At 32.9% G+C, this 21224-nt stretch overlaps 1 protein-coding gene across 1 annotated transcript in view; it reads left to right on the forward strand.

Annotated features, from left to right (window-relative positions):
* LOC149785676 (uncharacterized) overlaps positions 1 to 21224 on the forward strand; it is a 256710-nt gene that overhangs the window by 4949 nt on the left and 230537 nt on the right. Inside the window, exon 2 of the mRNA XM_089979920.1 lies at positions 13867 to 13989. Within this exon, the coding sequence (XP_089836046.1) occupies positions 13867 to 13989 (123 nt within the window). The remainder of the gene's footprint in view (positions 1 to 13866; positions 13990 to 21224) is intronic.

Here is a 21224-nt window from a genome sequence, read left to right on the forward strand (position 1 = left end):
GTAGGCATTCATAGTAGTCATTTCCATGAAAATTATGATATTCAAGACAGATTTTAGAAACCTCTTCCCTCCCACTATACCTGAATGGATTCGGACATGCTCTTGAGCAGGGAAGTATTAATGCATGTTTTGACCAAATGAGAAGTGTGTATTTATTAAGACAGTTGTGAATATTATGTTGAATACAAAATTTACTATTAACAACATTAAGTTGCTTAAAAATTTGGTATTCATAATGCTATTGTTAGTCAATTTATTGAATATTATAACTCTTAATTTTAAGTATGGCTATGGATTTTGTGCTGAAGATGTTTTGTCATTATTGGACAAAGTTACATTTTGCATCAACCTAAACAACAATGTTTACTTTTTCAAGGTCTTTACATTTGTAGGAAATACAAGAACTAATCATGCAAGACTGTATGTGATGTTTTGTTGATCTGTTTCCTGTTGACAAAAACAAGTTAACCATTTTTCTTCTGCTGCAGTTAACACATTAACCCCTGGTGACGAGTTTAAGTGGCAGGAGGTAGTAGCCTACTGACGAGCTCTGTAGCATCAACGTCATGTATGATACACTAAAGTGAGTGGTATTAGAGAAAGGTAGACAGATATAGCTCTACAATGATACCAACAAAATCTGGAATTTCTAGTTGCACTACAAAATACAGAGGGAAAAACCTTTTTTTGGACCCGATTTTTTTCTACCCAAATTTCGCTCGCTGTCGGAATTCGATTTTGTGGCCAGATTTTGACTTTTTGGTCTCAGATCTAAGGCAGACTGATATGAACTGCAAACAGACAGATGAACCTTTGCAAAAAGTAGGATAAGATGGGCATTTGGAATAAAGAGTAGTCTTGATATGAAAATAATGGGTCAGTTAAGCAACAAAAAAAAAACTTTTACCCTTCTGCTCATGCGCAGGCCAAATAGCCAATGAAAAACAATGTTTCTAATACAAATGGACAATATGTTATTGGAAGATCACCTGGAAGTTGGTGTTTTAGGATGTATTCAGAAATAGCTTTCAAAATGTGTTTCCTACTCGAATTTCAGGCGAAAACGACAAAAACCTCCAGGGGTAAATGTAGAGATTTAGAATAAGCTCTATGCCCCCTTTTGCGGCTGACTAATGGAGGCAGCTTGTTTGCCATGGGACGTGTCCTGTGGTGATGTACCAAACAGTAAGGTCCTGGACATTTTTAAAAGAGTGCAATTTATGCAGAAAAATGTTGATCTTTTATTTTATGATTTTATCCTTTCTCAAAGCTCATCTTTTTGTTGTATGCCTGTTTTCGAGAGTTGTTTGCAGCATAATTACCTTTTATTTTTGTTGTCTCATGGTGCATCAGTCACAGCTTGTTGAACAGCATTTGTCTTCCTATAAATATTTGCCAGGTTTTATAACTTTACTTTTGCTCAGGACTGAAATAGCCAGGATTGTTCTGATGTGCCTGACATTAACCCCTATCCTTGCTATAGGATACTTTTAATTTTTCTCAGTTAACAATGCTTTATTTATCTTTTTCTAATAGAAGAGCAACTGAGAAGTTCAGTACTTGTTTAATTGTTTGTAATTTCTCAATGTAATTGATACTGGTGAAAATAAAAAATAGTTAATTTTAATCAGCACTTAGTGTGTTCATTGAAAAATTGCTAGACAGTTGTAAATAAAATCAAATTCAGTGTGTGTGCGTTTTTAGCCTTACTTATTTTGTAAATCATGACACATTTGAATATTTGCAAATCCTTTTGCATCGGTCTGTCTAATGACTATTAGATACTCCAAAAGTCTGAAGTTGAGAAATTACTGTAAATTTACTTAAGGCCAAGAAAAAATGTATGTTTCCTGTTGCACTGGTTTTATAATTAGGCTAGGCAGGTCAATTTGGGGGTTCTTTCTGTTTGTTCTTTTTTAACATTATTTATATTTAATGTGATTTTTGTTACTTTTTTTTACCATGGAAGAAAATAGTGCTTGAGTCGGCAGTGAGAAACAGGATGTAAAAACATGTATATTTTCAATTTGTTTAATTTTTGCACAAAGGATCCTACAAATCAATACGTTACCAGTAATATATTAATGGAAACTTAGAAAGATTTGGAAATAGTAAATGATTATGCAAATCAATACATTGCAACTAGGATACTGATATAAACTTAAACATATTTGGGTTTTCTGTCTTCAAGGTCACAGTGCATTACATTATAATTTGGATATTGTTGCAGACATGTTTGGAATCAGTAGATGATTATACAAATAATTAGATTACCATTAGGATATTGATGCATACTTAAACAGGTTTGAGGGTCTTTTCTTCAAGGTAAAGGTCATAATGCAATACTTTGCCATTAGGATATGATAGAAAATTGAAAACAGTAAATGATTATACAAATCGCTGCATTAAAAGCTGTTAGGATATTGATGGAAACTTGAACAGGTTTGAAAACAGTAACTGATTATACTGAACAGTACATTACAGGATATTGATGGAAACTTAGGTTGGAAACAGTAAATGATTATAGAAAACAATATATCTCCATTAGGATATTAATGTAAACTTAGGTTGAAAACAGTAAATGATTATACAAATCAATACATTAACGGTAAGATATTGATGGAAACTTAAATAGGTTTGGGATCAGTAAATGGTTGTACAAAAAAATACATTACAATTAGGATATTACCAGTAATAGAAAATTGGAAGCAGTAAGTGATTATAGAAATCAATATATTGCCATTATGGTATTGATGGAAACTTAAACAGGTTTGGAAACAGTAAATGATTATATAAATTAATGCATTACCGTTAGAATATTGTTAGAAACTGGAAACAGAAAATGATTATATAAAATGATACATTGCCATTATGATATTGATGGAAACTTGAGCAGGTTTGGAAACAGTTAAATGATTATAGAGATCAATACATTACCATTAGGATATTGATGGAAACAGGTTTACAAGCTGCATTATTGACTACCAACAGTACTGGTTGTTTCTTTTGATCTATGAATTTATATTGTACTCTTGAACCTTTTGTAGTGGAGACCAGTTAATTGCTATGAATTTATCAGCATGATTTATTTCTGTCGCAATATTGGTGAAATGAAATGCTTCATTTTGAAGAAAACATTGCCTTAAAGTACCAGTCAATCATTTAATGTTAGTGGGGAGTTACAGTTTAGGATTACAAATTGAAGTGTCACAATTCTGGAGGTGTGTACTGCGATAAGATTCTTTTGAACTAAATACACCATAATGTATTACTTTTTCATGGTGCTAAATTGACTTTAGACACTTTGGGTATTATACTGTACAATGTATTTTCATGTTCTTGTGGCTTAATCAGTTCAGAAGTTGGTGATATATAAAGTTGTTCAAGTTTTCTGAACTGATTTATGGATCTCAAGTCAAAGAATGGATACATGTATGTGGAAGAAATATCGCAAAAGCTTTTCCATTCCAGTTAAAAGTTAACAGGTGTTGAAACATTTCTTGGTAGTATTTTTTAATGTGGAAATTAATACAGTGAAACCTGTCTTGACAGACCACTGCTATGAAGAAACGCCTGTCTTGAGAGACCATGTTCTCCATGTACACATTTATTGATTATAGTGTTATGTTCTGTTATGAGAGACCACCTGTCTTGAGAGACCATTGTGTTGTGGCAGAAGGGTTGGTCTTTCAAGACAGGTTCCACTGTATTGAGATATGTTACATCCTCTTTTACTGTATTGACCTGAAAGTTTCCTTTTTACCTGTGGCGGAGCAGTTCTTTGAGAACCAAGAATGGTAGTAATGGTGGTCACAGATGGTCAACCATAAGAATTGGGCAAAAAAATATATAATGCATTGCCAGTTTTGGTATTTTGGTAAACTCTCCTAACCATGCTATTATGCCTGGTTACACTTGACACAAAAAAAGGTGTACACATTAAGCATGATTACCATTACTGTACAGAGTGTTGTTTCATAATCAGAGATCTAATACTGAACACTGTCTGTTGATTGTTTTGCTTTTAGATGGTGGAAAATAACACTAATATGATCTTGATCAATGAATTGTTGAGTCTATTGTAATGCATTGATTATCAATACACAGTCAAACTTCTAAGCCAGTTGTAGTGAGTTGTTTACTAATACACAGTCAAACCTCTCATGATGAGAATAAATTTATGGTTTTGAAAGGTTTTTGGTTTATTGTGTAAAAGTTTATTACATTAAGGAAATAATTCAAAAAGAATTACATGTATTGAGGTTTTAGTATTGAGATGCTTTGTTGTATTTTATTATTTTTATTTTATTTTATTATTTTTATTTTATTTTAAGGTTGTACATAACTTTTAATATACATAAATATGTTTGAGATGTCAATCCCAAACTTAAATAAACTTTGTTTATATATGATCTATAAAGGTAAACGTTTAAAGGAAAAGAATATTAATCTTGTCATGGTCACTCCTTAGTTTACCAAGCTTTTAGAATATCTGTGAGAGCTGATAACCTGTTCATGATAATGACCTTTAAAGGTTGAGTGATTTCTCTCTTTAGCATTTTCCAAATGGGGGATTTACATTTTAAACATGGATGGGTGTGGGCAGATTTATATGAGGACAGTTTCTATGAATAAACACCTTATGGTCTGTTTCAAATTATGTGTGTGTGATAAATAAATTTTATTGACTACAGATAAAATTTTGTTGTTAATCTTCGTTATCAGCATAATGGTGGTCATCATGTTTGTACTCTGTCATAATCATTACTAATACATCTGCATGTACAGTAGGAAAATTCCTACTTGCCAGAAATTGTATTTCCACAAGTGTACAACCTTTGCCATCTACAGTGGATTAAATGCTTTTATTAACTTAGATAATCAATGAAAGTGTCTCTTTGCATAATTGTTAAAAGTCACATAATATTTGTGAAGTCATGGTGAATATTACAAGTTTCATGATGCTCACTGGAAAATTGACTGTACATGATACATGTATGTGTGCACTTGCTTATTTTTACACAGGGATTCTTTAAATGTATGGGTTATTAGCACACTCTACACCCAGGAAAAAACATGTAGGTTGTCCAACCACTGAAATTTGACCTGGATATTGTTATTTTTCAGTAATACTGTAATGAATTCTTTTCAGCTTTTTGGTTTTTGGTCTTACTTCCTTGAAATAAAACAAATTTTTTATAAGAGGAAGGAGAATTGTGTATTTAGCAATCGATTTTTGATGTGATTTTGATTTTTAACATAGCTTTAATAATTGTTCAGTCATATTGCTACGATGTCTGCAATGTGGCAGTTTATAGTGATGTCTAGCACTGGGGCATCATGTCGCAGACATGTAGCATGATGTCCCACCCAGTCACATTATCCTGACACCAGGCCAACCAGTCCTAACACTAACCTCTTAATGCTGAGCGCCAAGCGAGGCAGCTGTTAGTACCATTTTTGTAAGTCTTTGGTATGACTCGGCCAGGGATTGAACCCATGACCTCCCGCATCCGAGGCGGACGCTCTAACCACTAGGCCACCAGAGCGGTCGATTTTTAATAGTTAAATATATATTTATATTTTTTTGTACCTTTAATACAAAGAGGATATTTGCTTGTATTCAGTGAATAAGGGATATATTTCATCAAAAAAAGGGTGGAAAACTCAGTATTTACCCAAGTAGCAAAACCATAGGTGAAAATACTAAATCAGATGAAATATATCCATTAATAACTTGAAAAAGTATGTTTTTTTCTCTTCATTTTATACCCAAACGTATTGACTAGCAATTTGAATAACATATTGAAGTAACCGATTTTTTGCAGTATTCTGTGCAATAATAACAGCTGTTATTGTTTATTTTCTACTGTTTTATATTTGCACAGAAAATATCAGTAGTGAGACATTTTTACTTCCTAATTCACAATTTTTAAAAAAGACATTGACAAAAAACAAATGGCAAATATGCAGCTTGTGGGATTAGGTTCTCCTGCATGATAAGCTGCCATACTGTACTTAACACTAGACCAAGAAAATGTCAAAATGGTAGGTCAGATTTCTTTATCATAATGTTATAGATGTCTGTTTACCTCAGTGAAGAAATATTTTTGCTAATCCACTCAATTGAATGATCAAAATTAATCCTGTTGGAAAATTTAGTAATTTATGCCTAACATAAAATAAAAGCAAATATTGATAGAAATGATTAGAAGGAATTGAGCAAGAATTTGGATGACATGTTCTAGCTTTCGTTACTTACCATCTTGGCCAGTTTGTGTAGAAATCGTAATGGCTGAAATATATTTTAGAACTTTACCCTCATGGTTATCTAATCCATAAAAAATAACTTTTAAAGTACTGAAGTATTCATATACCCATGTGGTTACCTAATCCATAAAAATAATGTTTAAAAATAGTGAAATTATGATTCATGTACCCTTGTGGTCACTCAGTCCATAAAAAATAATTTTTAAAGTGCTGAAGTATTCACATACCCTTGTGGTTACCCAATCCATACAAATAACTTTTAAAGAACTGAAGTATTCACATGCCCTTGTGGTTACCTAGTTCATAAAAAATAACTTTTAAAGTACTGAAGTATTCACATATCCCTTGTGGTTACCCAGTTCATAAAAAATAACTATTAAAGTACTGAAGTATTCACATACCCCTTGTGGTTACCCAGTTCATAAAAAATAACTTTTAAAGTACTGAAGTATTCACATATCCCTTGTGGTTACCCAGTTCATAAAAAATAACTATTAAAGTACTGAAGTATTCACATGCCCTTGTGGTTACCCAGTTCATAAAAAATAACTATTAAAGTACTGAAGTATTCACATACCCCTTGTGGTTACCCAGTTCATAAAAAAAAACTATTAAAGTACTGAAGTATTCACATACCCCTTGTGGTTACCTAGTTCATAAAAAATAACTACTAAAAGTACTGAAGTATTCACATACCCCTTGTGGTTACCCAGTTCATAAAAAATAAATATTAAAGTACTGAAGTATTCACATACCCCTTGTGGTTACCTAGTTCATAAAAAATAACTTTTAAAGTACTGAAGTATTCACATACCTTTGATGTTACCTAATCCATAAAAAATAACTTTAGAGAACTGAAGTATTCACATACCCTTGTAGTTACCTAATCCACAAAAAAAACAACTTTTAAAGTGCTGAAGTATTCACATACCCTTGTGGTTACCCAATCCATACAAACAACTTTTAAAGTACTGAAGTATTCACATGCCCTTGTGGTTACCCAGTTCATAAAAAATAACTATTAAAGTTCTGAAGTATTCACATACCCCCTGTAGTTACCTAATCCATAAAAAGCAACTTTCAAAGTACTGAAGTATTCACATACAACAGACTTGAAGGATCAGACCTTAAATAGGATGGAGGAATTACCAAATAAGATTAGCTTTTTCATAAAACTTATTTTTGAGTGGGTATTACTTCTTCCTAGTTTGTAGAAATGCAAGCTAATATCATTGACATTTGACACCGGATGTTATGGGCATGAAAAGAAATAAAGAATTTACAAGCAGCTTTTATGATGCAAAAATTTGTTTAAAACATAATTTTTTTTAGTTTTCCTTCATATTAAACATCAAAATACTAGAAAAAAAATGTCAAATTTCTTATTTCAATAAAATTTAAAAAATTCACATGTATATTTTGAAAAAGTGTCAAAATTTGGATTTGCTGGAAAAACTTGATTTTTTTTATGAAAGTGTCCTTTACCTCTCAACAATATTATAAAAAGCAGCATTTGTCTAAATTACGGCAGGAAAGTTTTCTCTTTATTTGTTATAGCATTTAAGTCATGTGCTGAAACAATTCATCACTAATGTAGATTTTAGACTTGTGCATTTTATAAAATAAATTTCAGATTATAACAGAATTTTTATATATTGGTTAATTGCTTGGAAATCATTTTACAATGAAAACAAGAGACTCCTTTTGTCAAGCCTGTCATTTATCAAGAACAGTGATTGTCATATGCCAGATATTTAATGAGAAGGATAATGGACCAGGAAACAGACTGATTCCTGCAAAATCACTTACTATGAACATTATGGTTATTGCGTAAAAACAGAGATACCTTATGTACTTGCTTATAAGATGAGTCCAACTGCCAGCTCTTCAGACCCAGATCTGTCATAGCATAATGCACTGACAGATCCGAGTTTGTGTAGTTTGTTAGGAGTAATCAATAAAACAGACAGCAGACTCTGATCTGCAGGCGCATTATGCTACAGCAGATCAGGATCTTTATTGTTTGTAGTTTGCCACAACTTATAAGCAGGTACATATGGTATGAGAACATGGAGAGCTACTTGTGCATATTTTAGTCTAAAACATAACTTAGAATCAAATAACATGAATGTTTCTGTGCTAGAATCAGCCATCCATGTGTGCATACAATGTGAAGTCATGTATTTTTGATGCCATCATAAATAATGTCAGGGAGAAAGATGATGTTGAGATGATGTCAATTGAATCCACAAGTGATATCATGCCCAGTTATATGATTCTGTTTAGTGTATTTAATGTTGTCTTGGAAATATTTAATTTTAAATGAGTACATCTGGCTGTCAGTCAGTGTTTCATTTAAACATGTGTTCACATCATAGATTTTCAAGATCAAGATATTTATCAAAGTCTACCTGCATCATGACATTTGCCAAATTACCCTCATGCCAATAAAATGCTAAGGTCATTTGACAGATATCTTAAATCTATTGACATTTTTCTTTTATGTTGTTATTTAATTGCTCTGCTTTCAAATATTTACCATTCAGTATTAGATTTCTTGAAAGATATTGATACTGAATTCAACACCCTGCGATCATTGCACATGGAACATAAAATTAGATTAATATGCCTGTGTCTCTTGTTCACAGTGATGGTTTGTTTTGGTAGCTCTTACAGCGAGTATAGGCGCTTTTAGTTTGGCAAAAGATATCATTATACCATATTCAGTGTAAAATGTACACAATATCTCAATAAGCATACTTACCGTTTTTTGGTAAAAAGCTCACAAAAATTTTCCTTTCTGACTTTTCAATCTATGTGTGCTGCTGATGAAAACCTAGCTAGAAAATTTTAATTTTATTGGAGCTTGCAACTGATTTTGTTGTCTCATTAGCACTTGACTGGTTAAATCAGTTTCAAAAATGAATCTAACATACTGTATGATTTAATCAGTGAGGTCATATAGGGAGAGACAGTGCACCTACAAAGTGGAGAATACCCAACATAGACAAAAGGAGCTAACTTTTCTAGTATGTACAATATGCACCTGGCTCGTTGATGCTGGGTTATCATGTGATAAAGTCCATCTCATGGGATCCCAAGGCACTTATGGGGGAAATAAAAATGCATATTAAAGGGACATAGCTTATGATGTTACCAGTCTATATATACTGTGCTGATCTTCAGCCTCATAAAATGGACTGACTAGTCTGGTGGCCTAGTGGTTAGAGCATCTGCCCTGAATGCGGGAGGTCATAGGTTCGATCCCCGGCCAAGTCATACCAAAGACTTCTAAATATGATACTAACAGCTGCCTTGCTAGGCGCTCAGCATTAAGAGGTTAGTGTTAGGACTGGTAGGCCTGGTGTCAGGATGTGACTGAGAGGGACATTATGCTACATCACTATAAACTATCACACTGCAGACATCATAGCGATATGACTGGAAAATTGTTAAAAGCTACGTTAAAAATCCAAATCACACACACACACATGCTACATGTCTGCGGCATGATGCCCTGGTGCTAGACATCACTTTAAACTGCCACAATGCAGACATCGTAGTGATATGACTGGAAAATTGTTAAAGATACATTAAAAGTCTAAATCACACACACACACACATAAAATGGGCCCGTATATCATTTTTAAGAGTACATTGCTTGTCTTGTCTTGAATGTGGTATACTCTACTACAGACCATGGAGTTAGGAACTATGTCAGCCAAATGTTTGTGTATTTAGGCCATTTAAAAGGTGCACTTTGAGGCATTTAAATCAGACATAATGAGGACTTTTATTTTATCTGGTAGAAGGGTTTAATGACTCAAATTAAGACACATGCACACATGCACATAAAAGATTCAGATGGATATAATTAACACAAATACACGCACACAAAGGATTAAAACCGATCTAAGTTAACACAAACACACACACATAACATGCACACAAAGGATTCAGATTTATCTAATCAACACATACACACATGCACACAAAGGATTGAGATTTATCTAACTAACACACACATACACACAAAGGATTCAAATTTATCTAATCAACACATACACACATGCACACAAAGGATTGAGATTTATCTAATTAACACACACATACACACAAAGGATTCAAATTTATCTAATCAACACATACACACATGCACACAAAGGATTGAGATTTATCTAATTAACACACACATACACACAAAGGATTCAAATTTATCTACTTAACACACTCACATGCACACAAAGGATTCATATTGATCTGATTAACACACACACATGCACAAATGACACAAAGGATTGAATTGATCTAATTAACACACACATGCACACACATGATCCAAATTGATCTAATTAGCATACACATGCACACAAAGGATTCAGATTGATCTAATTAACACACACATGCACACACACAGGATCCAAATTGATATAATTAGCACACACAGGATCCAAATTGATCTAATTATAACTCATATGCATGCAAAGGGTTCAGATTGATCTAATTATAACTCATATGCATGCAAAGGATTCATACTGTGATCTAATTATAACTCATATGCATGCAAAGAATTCAGATTGATCTAATTATAACGCATATGCATGCAAAGAATTCAGATCTAATTATAACTCATGCATGCAAAGAATTGAGATTGCTCTAATTATAACTCATATGCATGCAAAGGATTCAGACTGATCTAATTATAACTCATATGCATGCAAAGAATTCAGATTGATCTAATTGTAACGCATATGCATGCAAAGAATTCAGATTGATCTAATTATAACTCATGCATGCAAAGGATTCAGATTGATCTAATTATAACGCATATGCATGCAAAGGATTCAGATTGATCTAATTATAACTCATGCATGCAAAGGATTCAGATTGATCTAATTATAACTCATATGCATGCAAAGGATTCAGATTGATCTAATTATAACTCATATGCATGCAAAGGATTCAGATTGATCTAATTATAATTCATGCATGCAAAGAATTCAGGTTGATCTAATTATAACTCATATGCATGCAAAGGATTCAGATTGATCTAATTATAACTCGTGCATGCAAAGGATTCAGATTGATCTAATTATAACTCATAGATGCAAAAGAATTCAGATTGATCTAATTAATACACACACACATGCATACAAATGATCCAAATTGATCTAATTAACGCTCACATGCATGCAAAGGATTAAAATTGATCTATTTAATGCACACACACACACACACAACACACACACACAAGATTCCTGTGGATCTAATTAGCACACACTTGCACCCAACATTTGAATAAAGGATTATCAAATGGATCTAATTAGAACACACACATGTGCACAAAGGATTCAAGTAGTTCTAATACAATAACACATATACATACATACATGCACAGAATGGATTTTAACTGATCTAGTTAATACATGTGAGCACAAAGAATTCAGATGGTTCTAATTAGCACTCACTCAAACCCATATGAGAACAAAAGATTACAATGGATCTAATTAAAATATGCACACAAGAGTACAAAGGATTCAAGTAGATCTAATATAACAGACACAGATATGCATAGAAAGGATTCAAATGAACTAATTAACACACATACATTCACACACAATTAACAGATTACCTTGTCTTAATTAAAATGATTATTGTACAAAATTGCTTGGAGGGATTCATAAAAATGGTAATTGCACAGTAATTTTAAACTGTATGACCCTCAGTTAATTTTTTTCTTGTGTTTGCACCATTAAAATTTCAGTTATTTACTTGTCTTCAAGAACTGTACTCAGTTTTAATTCTATTCAAATTGTAAACAACAAAGATCCTGATCATAGCATAATGTGTCTGCAGACCAGGTATATGTTGTTTCTTCTACTGATTACTCCTAACAAACTGCACAGACCCAGATCTTCTGATGCATTATGCGATGGCAGATCTAGGTCTAAGCAGTCTGCAGTTGGATTCGACTTTTAAACAAGTACATACCGTATGTTCAGTCATTTACTTTATTTAAGGGAAAACTATCTCATACTGTCCTGAGTTTCATCAAAAACTAAGTGTTGATTAATGTTCAAGTTTATATACCAAGTTTGCAAGGGTTTTCAAAAAACTTTTTATTATTCTTAAACTGCATATTGGTATGATGTATAGAATTTCACCCAGAAATTGAGTGTGCCTGGTTTCTAATCCTCAACAGTTAGACTTTTCTCTGAAAGCAATAAAAATACTTTGAAAATCTCAGTGCATACTTGGATTAGTATGTTTTGGTATTTTTTGGCCAGCAACACAAGTAGTTTATTTATTTGCTAAGGCTGTTTTAGTAAAGTACCTTGCCAAAGAATAGCATGGTAGCTGATCTGGGCTTTTGCAATGGATGGATTTGAATCCACACCCTTTCAGTCATGAATCTGGCACACTACCCACTGACTCACCACAGCACCTGCTTCCATTAGTTGGCCTCTTATGACATGTATAGTAGGAGAGTGCATCGAGCCTATTTTATGCTGCCAAGTTTGCAGAGGGTTAATGCAGTACTTAGATCTGGTCGATATTATCAGTGACAGCTTTAAAATCATTGCTTAGACTTTTTGAAGTATAGGATTTGTTTGATTTGCAAGCTGTTAGGTCAATTGCACTCACCAAATATAAAATGATATCATTTATAACAGTCATGCTGACAGTTGTAATTGTTACTATTGATTCTTTTGGCATACAAATGCTGACACACAATTGTCACAGCTGAAATCTTTAGAATGGTGAAATTAAGATCATTAGGACCACTTCATACTTAAACACTACTTCCACAGTATCAGAATTGCCTACAGAAACCAATTTTCATTGGCATTTATCCTTTAAATCACTTCTTCCAAGGTATTCTTTTTTTATCCTTGAAAAATACTTGAGGGATTGAGAAGATAAGTCATGTTATTTATGAATCAGAAAATTTAATTAGGTTAAAGTTTTCTTGCTTTAGTGGAAAGTTCTTTAGTGGGAATAAATTTTGCAGATTTGTTAAACGTATGCAAAAAAGAATTCATGTTTTGGGTTTTACATTTATTAGTCATCACTCCAGTCACTTACAAAGAGTCACATTTATAATAAGTGGATAGCATCATAATGAGGGGACAATGTATTCTCATGACACATTCCTGGACAACAAGACCTCTTATTGTGTGGTGGTCTCTTTTGTAAAGAACCCTGATTAATGAGCACCACTGTATTAGCTATTTTGAGTCCAGATGTATTAGGTCAACTAATGGATCTTCTTTTGTTGATAGCTTGTTTACAAGCTGATGTTTCATTATTTAATTCTTCTCATTTTCATCAACATTTTCTTTACTTCATGTCATACACAGTGTCATAATAATATGAGACCTGCAGATTTAAAGATACTGGATGAAATTGAAGGAGAGTGGTAAGAAGTAAGGATTTTATTTTAGGGAAGTGGTTTGAAGTTTTCTGTATTAAACGGAATGGCCAAACAGGGTCTGATTTTGCAGTGGTCTAATTGTGGGGATGGTCAGAAATGGTTGATAATGGAATCATAAGTACATGGTTTATTTCTCACATCCATTTTATTCCGTCTTTCAGGCAGAAACCAGGGCTTCCGGCAGACATTTGCATCCTACTCAGAGTGGGAGAAGAACTTTGCATATACTGTCAGCTGTTCCAGTGATGAAGATGGTTCTGATTCAGAGAGCAAGGGTGGTGGCGGTAAGTGTCTGCTTGTGCCAGTATCACTTTTAATTCAGTTAAGAACCTTCATTCCATTAGTGACTGAATCTAAACTGGAGTTGAAAAATCTAAAATTAGCTGCAGGCATGAATGCCGTTATTGTCACAAAATTACTCAATAAAAAAAATAAAAGAAAAATTTAATTTTTTATCTAAAAGCAAACTTCATGTGGCTAATACAATATTTTGCTTATCTCAGGCTTCCACTCAGGGAATTTTGTTAACTTTTCAATGTAATTTTAGAGTATGTAGCTAAGTGGTTAGCATTCTTAACTCTAACACAGGAGTACCTGGCTTAAGTCCCCTACTAGGACAGGGCTGCTGCTGTGTTGTGTCATTATGCAAGACGATTTACTGTCAATACAAACTTCGAATTTACCAAAGCCACTTGGCAAAACACCTTAAGTGGGCATAGTCAAAACAAACCAAAAATCTTTTCCCATGTGTTCTACAGTTGCAATTCAAAATTTCAATAAGTATAACTTGTGAAACTCTGAAGATATTATAATGAAACTTTGCCCAGATATCATAATTAGATGGTGTATTGTTCACACAGCAAGAGAAAATGTAATTCTGTGACTTGTATCTTGTTCAGAGTATATCTTTTGAACTACAGAAGATATTTTAATGAAATTTTGCCAAAGTTTTTATCACGACTGGTTGGTATGTCATGTACCAAAGCCATGCCCTTAACCAGAAGGTCAAGGTCATGGCTATGCTATTTGTAATTTGCTGGATTGTATTCTTGTCAAGAGGATAACTTTGCAACATCACAAGGTCAAGGTTATCACAATAGAAAATGTGATTCTGCTGATTGTATCCATGTCAAGGGTATACTTTTTTAAACATCGCAAGATATTTTAATAAAGTTTTGCCCAAATATCGTGATTGGATAGTGTGTCATGTACCATAGCCATGCTTTCCACAGCAAGGGAAAATGTGATTCTGTGACCTTTATACGTGCTGAGAGTAATTTTTGATCCAATGAAGACATTAAAACTTTATATATAATATACAGACAGTGTGCGGCATGTATAGTCACATTTTATTCCTCAAGGTGAAGGTCACATTAAATGAAAATACAACTCTGACTTGTGTCATAGTCTGGAGTAGAACTTTTGAACCAGTCAAGATTTTTAATGAAATTTGAACCACTTGTATATCATGACTAAACAGTGTGTTGCATGTTGTATCAATGCCACCAGCCTCAAGGTCAGAGTTACAGCGAGGGACGGTATAAAACATTTACCTCTATCTATGTGCAGGCATAACTTTTTAACTACTGTAGATGTTTAATTAAACTTGATTCTTTTACCTGTTTTGACTTGGCAGTGCTTATTATTGTCAATTAGGAACCCTTTCTCTTAATGTCATAATGGGATAATGCAAGACAGTCGACTGTTTCTTTATTCAGGCAGTCAATTTTTAACCCATTCAAACATTTTGCTGAAACTGTACCCAGGTGTTTATCTTATACAATAGTCAAGTCCCAGGCACAAAGGTCAAGTTCATTTGTAATGAAAAGGTCACAAAACTGATGTGTCTTGTGCCTTTTGAGGCATTCGTGTTAAGATTGTTCTAAGTGAAAGCGTACGGAATGACAGTACATGCATACTACAGCTCTTCCTTGTTTTAACACAGTAGTTAGTCCTTGTTATAACACAGTAGTTAGTCCATGTTATAATACAATAGTTGGTCCTTGTTATAACACAGTAGTCAGGGTCTGTAACTGCCAGTCCTAGTATGTACCAAAACATGGTAAAGCAAGAATGATGGTAATCTTCTATGAATGGATGTATGTGTAGGTGGTGTTGGGGTTAGACAAAATGGCGGTGAGAAGTATAGATCTAATTTTGACTTCTGTAAACTAAAAAAAATCAAAAAAATCTTTATTTCAATTCATATGTGCATTTTTAATTTTGTCAAATAATAATGTTTAAAAAGGAAATAAATATAAAACTAATCTTAAGATGCTTTTTTTCAATGTTCCATATTGTCCTAAATTTGATAGACCAATTCAAGGATGTGATTTGTTTGGTCATAGAAGCCCATGGCAGTATTATATTATATCTTGAATATTGTTATCATGAAAGGCATTATAATAAGGAAATGTGGTAAGTTCCAAGAAAGAACAATGTTTTAGGTGAGTTTTAGCAGCTGTTTCACTACAAAATGGAACAATAGGATTGATGAATATTTTTATGAGAGTTTTGAGAGGGTATGGATAACTATTATGGCATAGATCATTATTATGTTCTATATAGAAGTACAATTTTAAGGCATTAAAATCTTTTATTGTATTAAAAATTGAACTTCGTTACATGGAAATGTCAAAACTTAATCACCCAAATGAAATACTTAATATTTTTGTATTTTTCTTTAGTTTTAGCTTTGAAGTTTTTCAGATTCATAGGTATAAAATTTATGCTTTTTAATTTTTGTTTATTTTTTAGATTCTAACTCTTGTTGCAAATTTGTGTTCTTATGATTGAAAACCTGTCATGTTTTTATTTAATTTTATAATGTGTCATGATTTTATTACATGTTATTACCTGTCATGTTTTTATTTCATTTTATTACCTGTCATGTTTTATTTCACTTTATTACCTATCATGTTTTTATTAATTTTATTACCAGTCATGTTTTTATGACATTTTATTTTGAATAGACCATATCATGTCATGGGATCCAAAGGTGATGGTTTCATTTACTTCTGAATAGTGAAATTCTGGCATGGTACATTTTTGTTTATTGATTGAACACTACCCTTGAAATTATCATTAAAAAATGTGAGACAGTTTACTGTGACCACCTGCATTCAAAGAATCACCTGTGTCCTTATGTTTCATTTGTACACAAGTCAGTTATATATAAAGATTACCTGCTTATAAAAACAACTTCTAGATGGTCCAGTAAGTGGTTGTTGCAATTTATAAAGACCATTTCTAGATGGTCCACCAAGTGGTTGTTGCAGTTTGTAAAGACCATTAATATTTGGTCCACTGAGTGGTTGTTGCTGCTTCTAAAGACTGTATCTAAATGGTCCACTGCGTGGTTGATGCAGCATATGAAGACCACACCTAGTTGATCCACTGAGTGGTTGTTGCTGTTTATAATTTAGTTTTTTTTGGGGGGGGGCACCAGACAGATGCACCCCCATCCTAATTTTTAATAAATTATTTTATGTGTATTTGTTTTCCCCCCGATGCGTAGTATTGTATTATTTTATCATTTTTTTGTAATGAAAAATAGGATTTGGGTATTTTTATCATTCCTAGTGTATCTATAGAGGTGTATCTCCGAGAGCGATTTCAATTATCCTCTCGGGTTACTTCCCCTAGTATTTCGGTGACCTTGCTAGGGTCTTCTAAATCCCGTGTTTGTTATATGTTTGTGCTATATGTTATGTTTGCTATAATTGTGTAATTGTTGGGATAGCATTTTCCATCAAATTCTTGTCGTGTATCAGTTTTCCTATTTGATTCCATGTTTATATTACAACGGAATTTATATTAATTTTGAATTTTGAAGATTGGTGATATTCCCTTTTAAATGTTTATGTTTATGTAGTGTATTAAAATCACCTCTCTATTTATAAGATGAGACTGAGCTCGGGGAAGGGGGGGGGGTTCACACTTTTTTTAATTTTGTGTGTGTCTCCCACATGGAGCAGGTCTATCTTTTAATTATAAATGATTCAAAAGTTCATCACAATAGTGATAGTTGAAAAATGATTTGTTTTGGAGGAAAAATGATGAAATTTAAAATTTAAAAATTTTAAAAACTTTAAATTTAAAATTTAAAATTTTTTTTAAAAATTTTAAATAAAAAATTGTTAGTATAGGAGGATAGACATTCAATATATATTTTAAATTTTATATTGTCTCAAGAGGTTTCTTTTCCAGACTCTTCTGTGGGCCTGTTCACTTCGCGTAGCGCCATATGACATAGCCCCATGACGTCATTATCCGTACTTTTCCTCTTGAGGGCTGCTATTTGTCATAATTAATGGGTCCACATATTTTTACTGTATTCACTATGTAATTTGATATTTTATATAACGTTTGTTTATTAAAGTTACCATCCAGATATAAGAGACATTGAGGTTTAAAATTATCACTTAAATTTATTTAATCTATTAAAGTTTTTCTAATATCGAAAGTTTCCCTACAATTTAAAATAACATGCTTTTTTGTATATGGGGCTATTTTACACAGCGGACATTTTGGCGGTACTCTGACCATTCGCCGTCTCGCTGCTGCCTCTCCTGTCAACCACGCATCATGCATGTATTTGAAGGCGAGGCTTTGTATTTTGAGAGAACCTAATTGGGACCAGTGCCCCCATGCTCTTTTCCAATTGACATATAAATTTTCCTTTTCTACTTTACATTGTATATTTTTGGTAATGTCATTCCAAATCCATTTATACGAAAGTTTCTCGTCCATGTCCCAAAATTCTTTTTTATCCCTATATTTAAATAATAAGTCCTTAATACTTTTAAATTTCTTTGGCGTCTCTAATAATTTCATAAGTTTGTTATTTTTATATATCCCCACCCTGTTTCGTAAAATGAAACCAAACCAATATATGTATATCCCTTCCCACGGTAATTTAGGGTTGTCATTCAGTCGTTTAAATCTATTTAAAATATTCGTTATTTTTAAAATTATTGGACTCGGTATCCCTATCCCCCCCATTTGTTTTGATTTGTATAGTGTTTCTTTTATAACATAGTGTAATTTAAAGTCCCATATACATTTAATTATTAATTTGTCTATATTGAGTATTATATTACTTATGTTTGTAGATTTCATTATATAATTAAGGTTTACGTACATGTAAGTTTTAGCCACTTGGGCTCATTCCATTAGACATAACAGCGTAAGTGCCCAGATATCAACATTCCGTTTTATTTTGCTTTCCATTTTTTCACAGTTATCTTTCTCTTCGTTTTTCCCAAAGCATACTCCTAGTGCTTTAACGGTATCTTTAAATACGTGGGCTGTTATGGTTGAGTGCCTACCACGCCAGTTGCCTATCTCTAATATCTCTGTTTTATCCTGATTTATTTTCGATCCCGATGCCTGTCCAAATTGTTCGTATTCCTTTATTAAGTGCTCAAAGGATTTTGGATCATCTAAAAAGTTGGTGCAATCATCTGCATGTTGTAGCATTTTCACTTCGTCTTTAATATTTGGAACTTTTATACCTTTAATTTCGGGGCCCCGAGTGGCCGAGTGGTCTAAAGCGCTCTTCGTTACGGATCACTGCCATCTCACCTCTGTCTGCGGCGGTTCGAGTCTAAGATTCAGCCAATGTGGGTATGTGAGAAAGCTTGCCAGTAGCTTCTCGTGGGTCGGTGGTTCTTTCCGGGGTTTTCCAGGTTCTTCCTCCACCATTAATACTGGCCGCCATGTATAGCCTATCGTGCTGAAAAATGGCGTTAAACCCCACAACAACAACAACAACAACCTTTAATTTCTTTGTTTAGTTTTATGCTAATGCTTAGCATTTCGATTGCTATTACGTATAATAACATAGATAGTGGGCACCCTTGCCGCACTGATCTTTTTATGATAAATTTTTCTGTCATTGCTCCGTTATTTTGTACTCTACATGTTATATTACTGTATAGTATTTTGGTCCATTTTCGGAAAGTTTCTCCGAATCCAAGTTTTTCTAGGACTTTCTGTATATAGTTGTGTTCAATTCTATCAAAGGCTTTTTCCTGATCAAAAAGTAGCATAGCAGCTTTTTGTCCTTTATTCTGTAAATAATCTATTATTGTACTTATGTTTAGTATATTACTTTGTATATCCCTATTTTTTGGGCCACAAGTTTGATTTATGTTAATTATATCCCCTATTCCCTTTTTTAACCTATTACTTAAAATTCTACTCAATATTTTATAATCTATATTAAGGAGGGAGATGGGCCTCCAGTTTTTTAAATCCTCTCTATCCCCTTTTCCTTTATATATCAATATTATAATCCCTTCTTTCATTGTCTCTGACATTTCATTGTTTTTTAAAAGAATATTATTGTACAACCATTCGAGAATGGGCAACAACTCTCCACAAAAATTCATAAAGATTCTGCAGAGAGTCCATCTCCTCCCGGTGATTTTCCCTTATTCATATTCTGTATACTTTCTAAAATTTCGTCCTGTGTTATAAAACCATCGCAAAGTTTTTTAAAATCATTGTTAATTTTATCACAGGGAATTTTATCTAAATACTCATCTACTTTTTTCCCTGCTATATTTTGAGATTTATAAAGTTGTGCATAGTAATCTTGAATGTGTTCCATAATTTCCCCTTTTTTTATTAATATTGTGTCCGCTATTTTTAGTTTGTCTAAAGTTTTATCTCCCCCCATCCTTCTCTCCTCTCTTTTATACAACCCCTCTGCTTTTTTATATATCCCCGTGAATTTTCCTGCCCTAATTTCCCTTCCCCCACTTTCTATTTTACGTATCTCCTTCAATCTGATTTTTAATTTAGTTTCTCGATCATTAGTATTTGGTTTTTGAAGTTGGTGTCTAATTGCTTCCCTTCCCATTATTAGTTTCTTACTTTTTAAATTGTGTTTTATGGCTATTTCTTTAAATTTAACTTTTAGTTTTTCCCATTCCGTCATTACATCTATATTTTCACCACTTTTAAAATTTTCTATCTCCTGTTTGACATCTTGTATAAAATTTACATCTTTTAAAATCGAATTGTTCAGCATCCACCTTCCTTGCCCCCATTTAATCCTGCTTTTAATATTTATAGTCATATTTATAAGCTTATGGTCAGATATTTTAAAATCAGTTATGTTTGTTTCCTTGTGCATATTTTTGTTATAATTATTACAATAAACTTTATCTAGGCGACTTCCTTTATTTATTTTATAGTCATAGGTATACTGTTTTCTTAGTAAATTTTGTACTCTATATATATCTGTCAGTTTATACTTTTTAATAAAGAAATCCATTTCCGGTTTTATTCTAATATCATTTGGTGCCAAATTTCCCTCCCTATCTATATTTTCTCCCACCCAATTAAAATCACCCCCTATAATTACATTCCCTGTAGCATATTTTTCCATGTATTTGGTTACATGTTCTAAAAAAACTTTCTTTTGTTCTCTATTTGCTGGCATATATATGTTAATTAGATGTATTTCTTCGATTATAATGTGTAACATCCTACCTTTAAAAAACCCGTC

The sequence above is a fragment of the Sinohyriopsis cumingii genome, chromosome 13 (assembly GCF_028554795.1).
Source record: "Sinohyriopsis cumingii isolate HCF-2022 chromosome 13, ASM2855479v2, whole genome shotgun sequence".
Lineage (NCBI taxonomy): Eukaryota > Metazoa > Mollusca > Bivalvia > Unionida > Unionidae > Sinohyriopsis > Sinohyriopsis cumingii.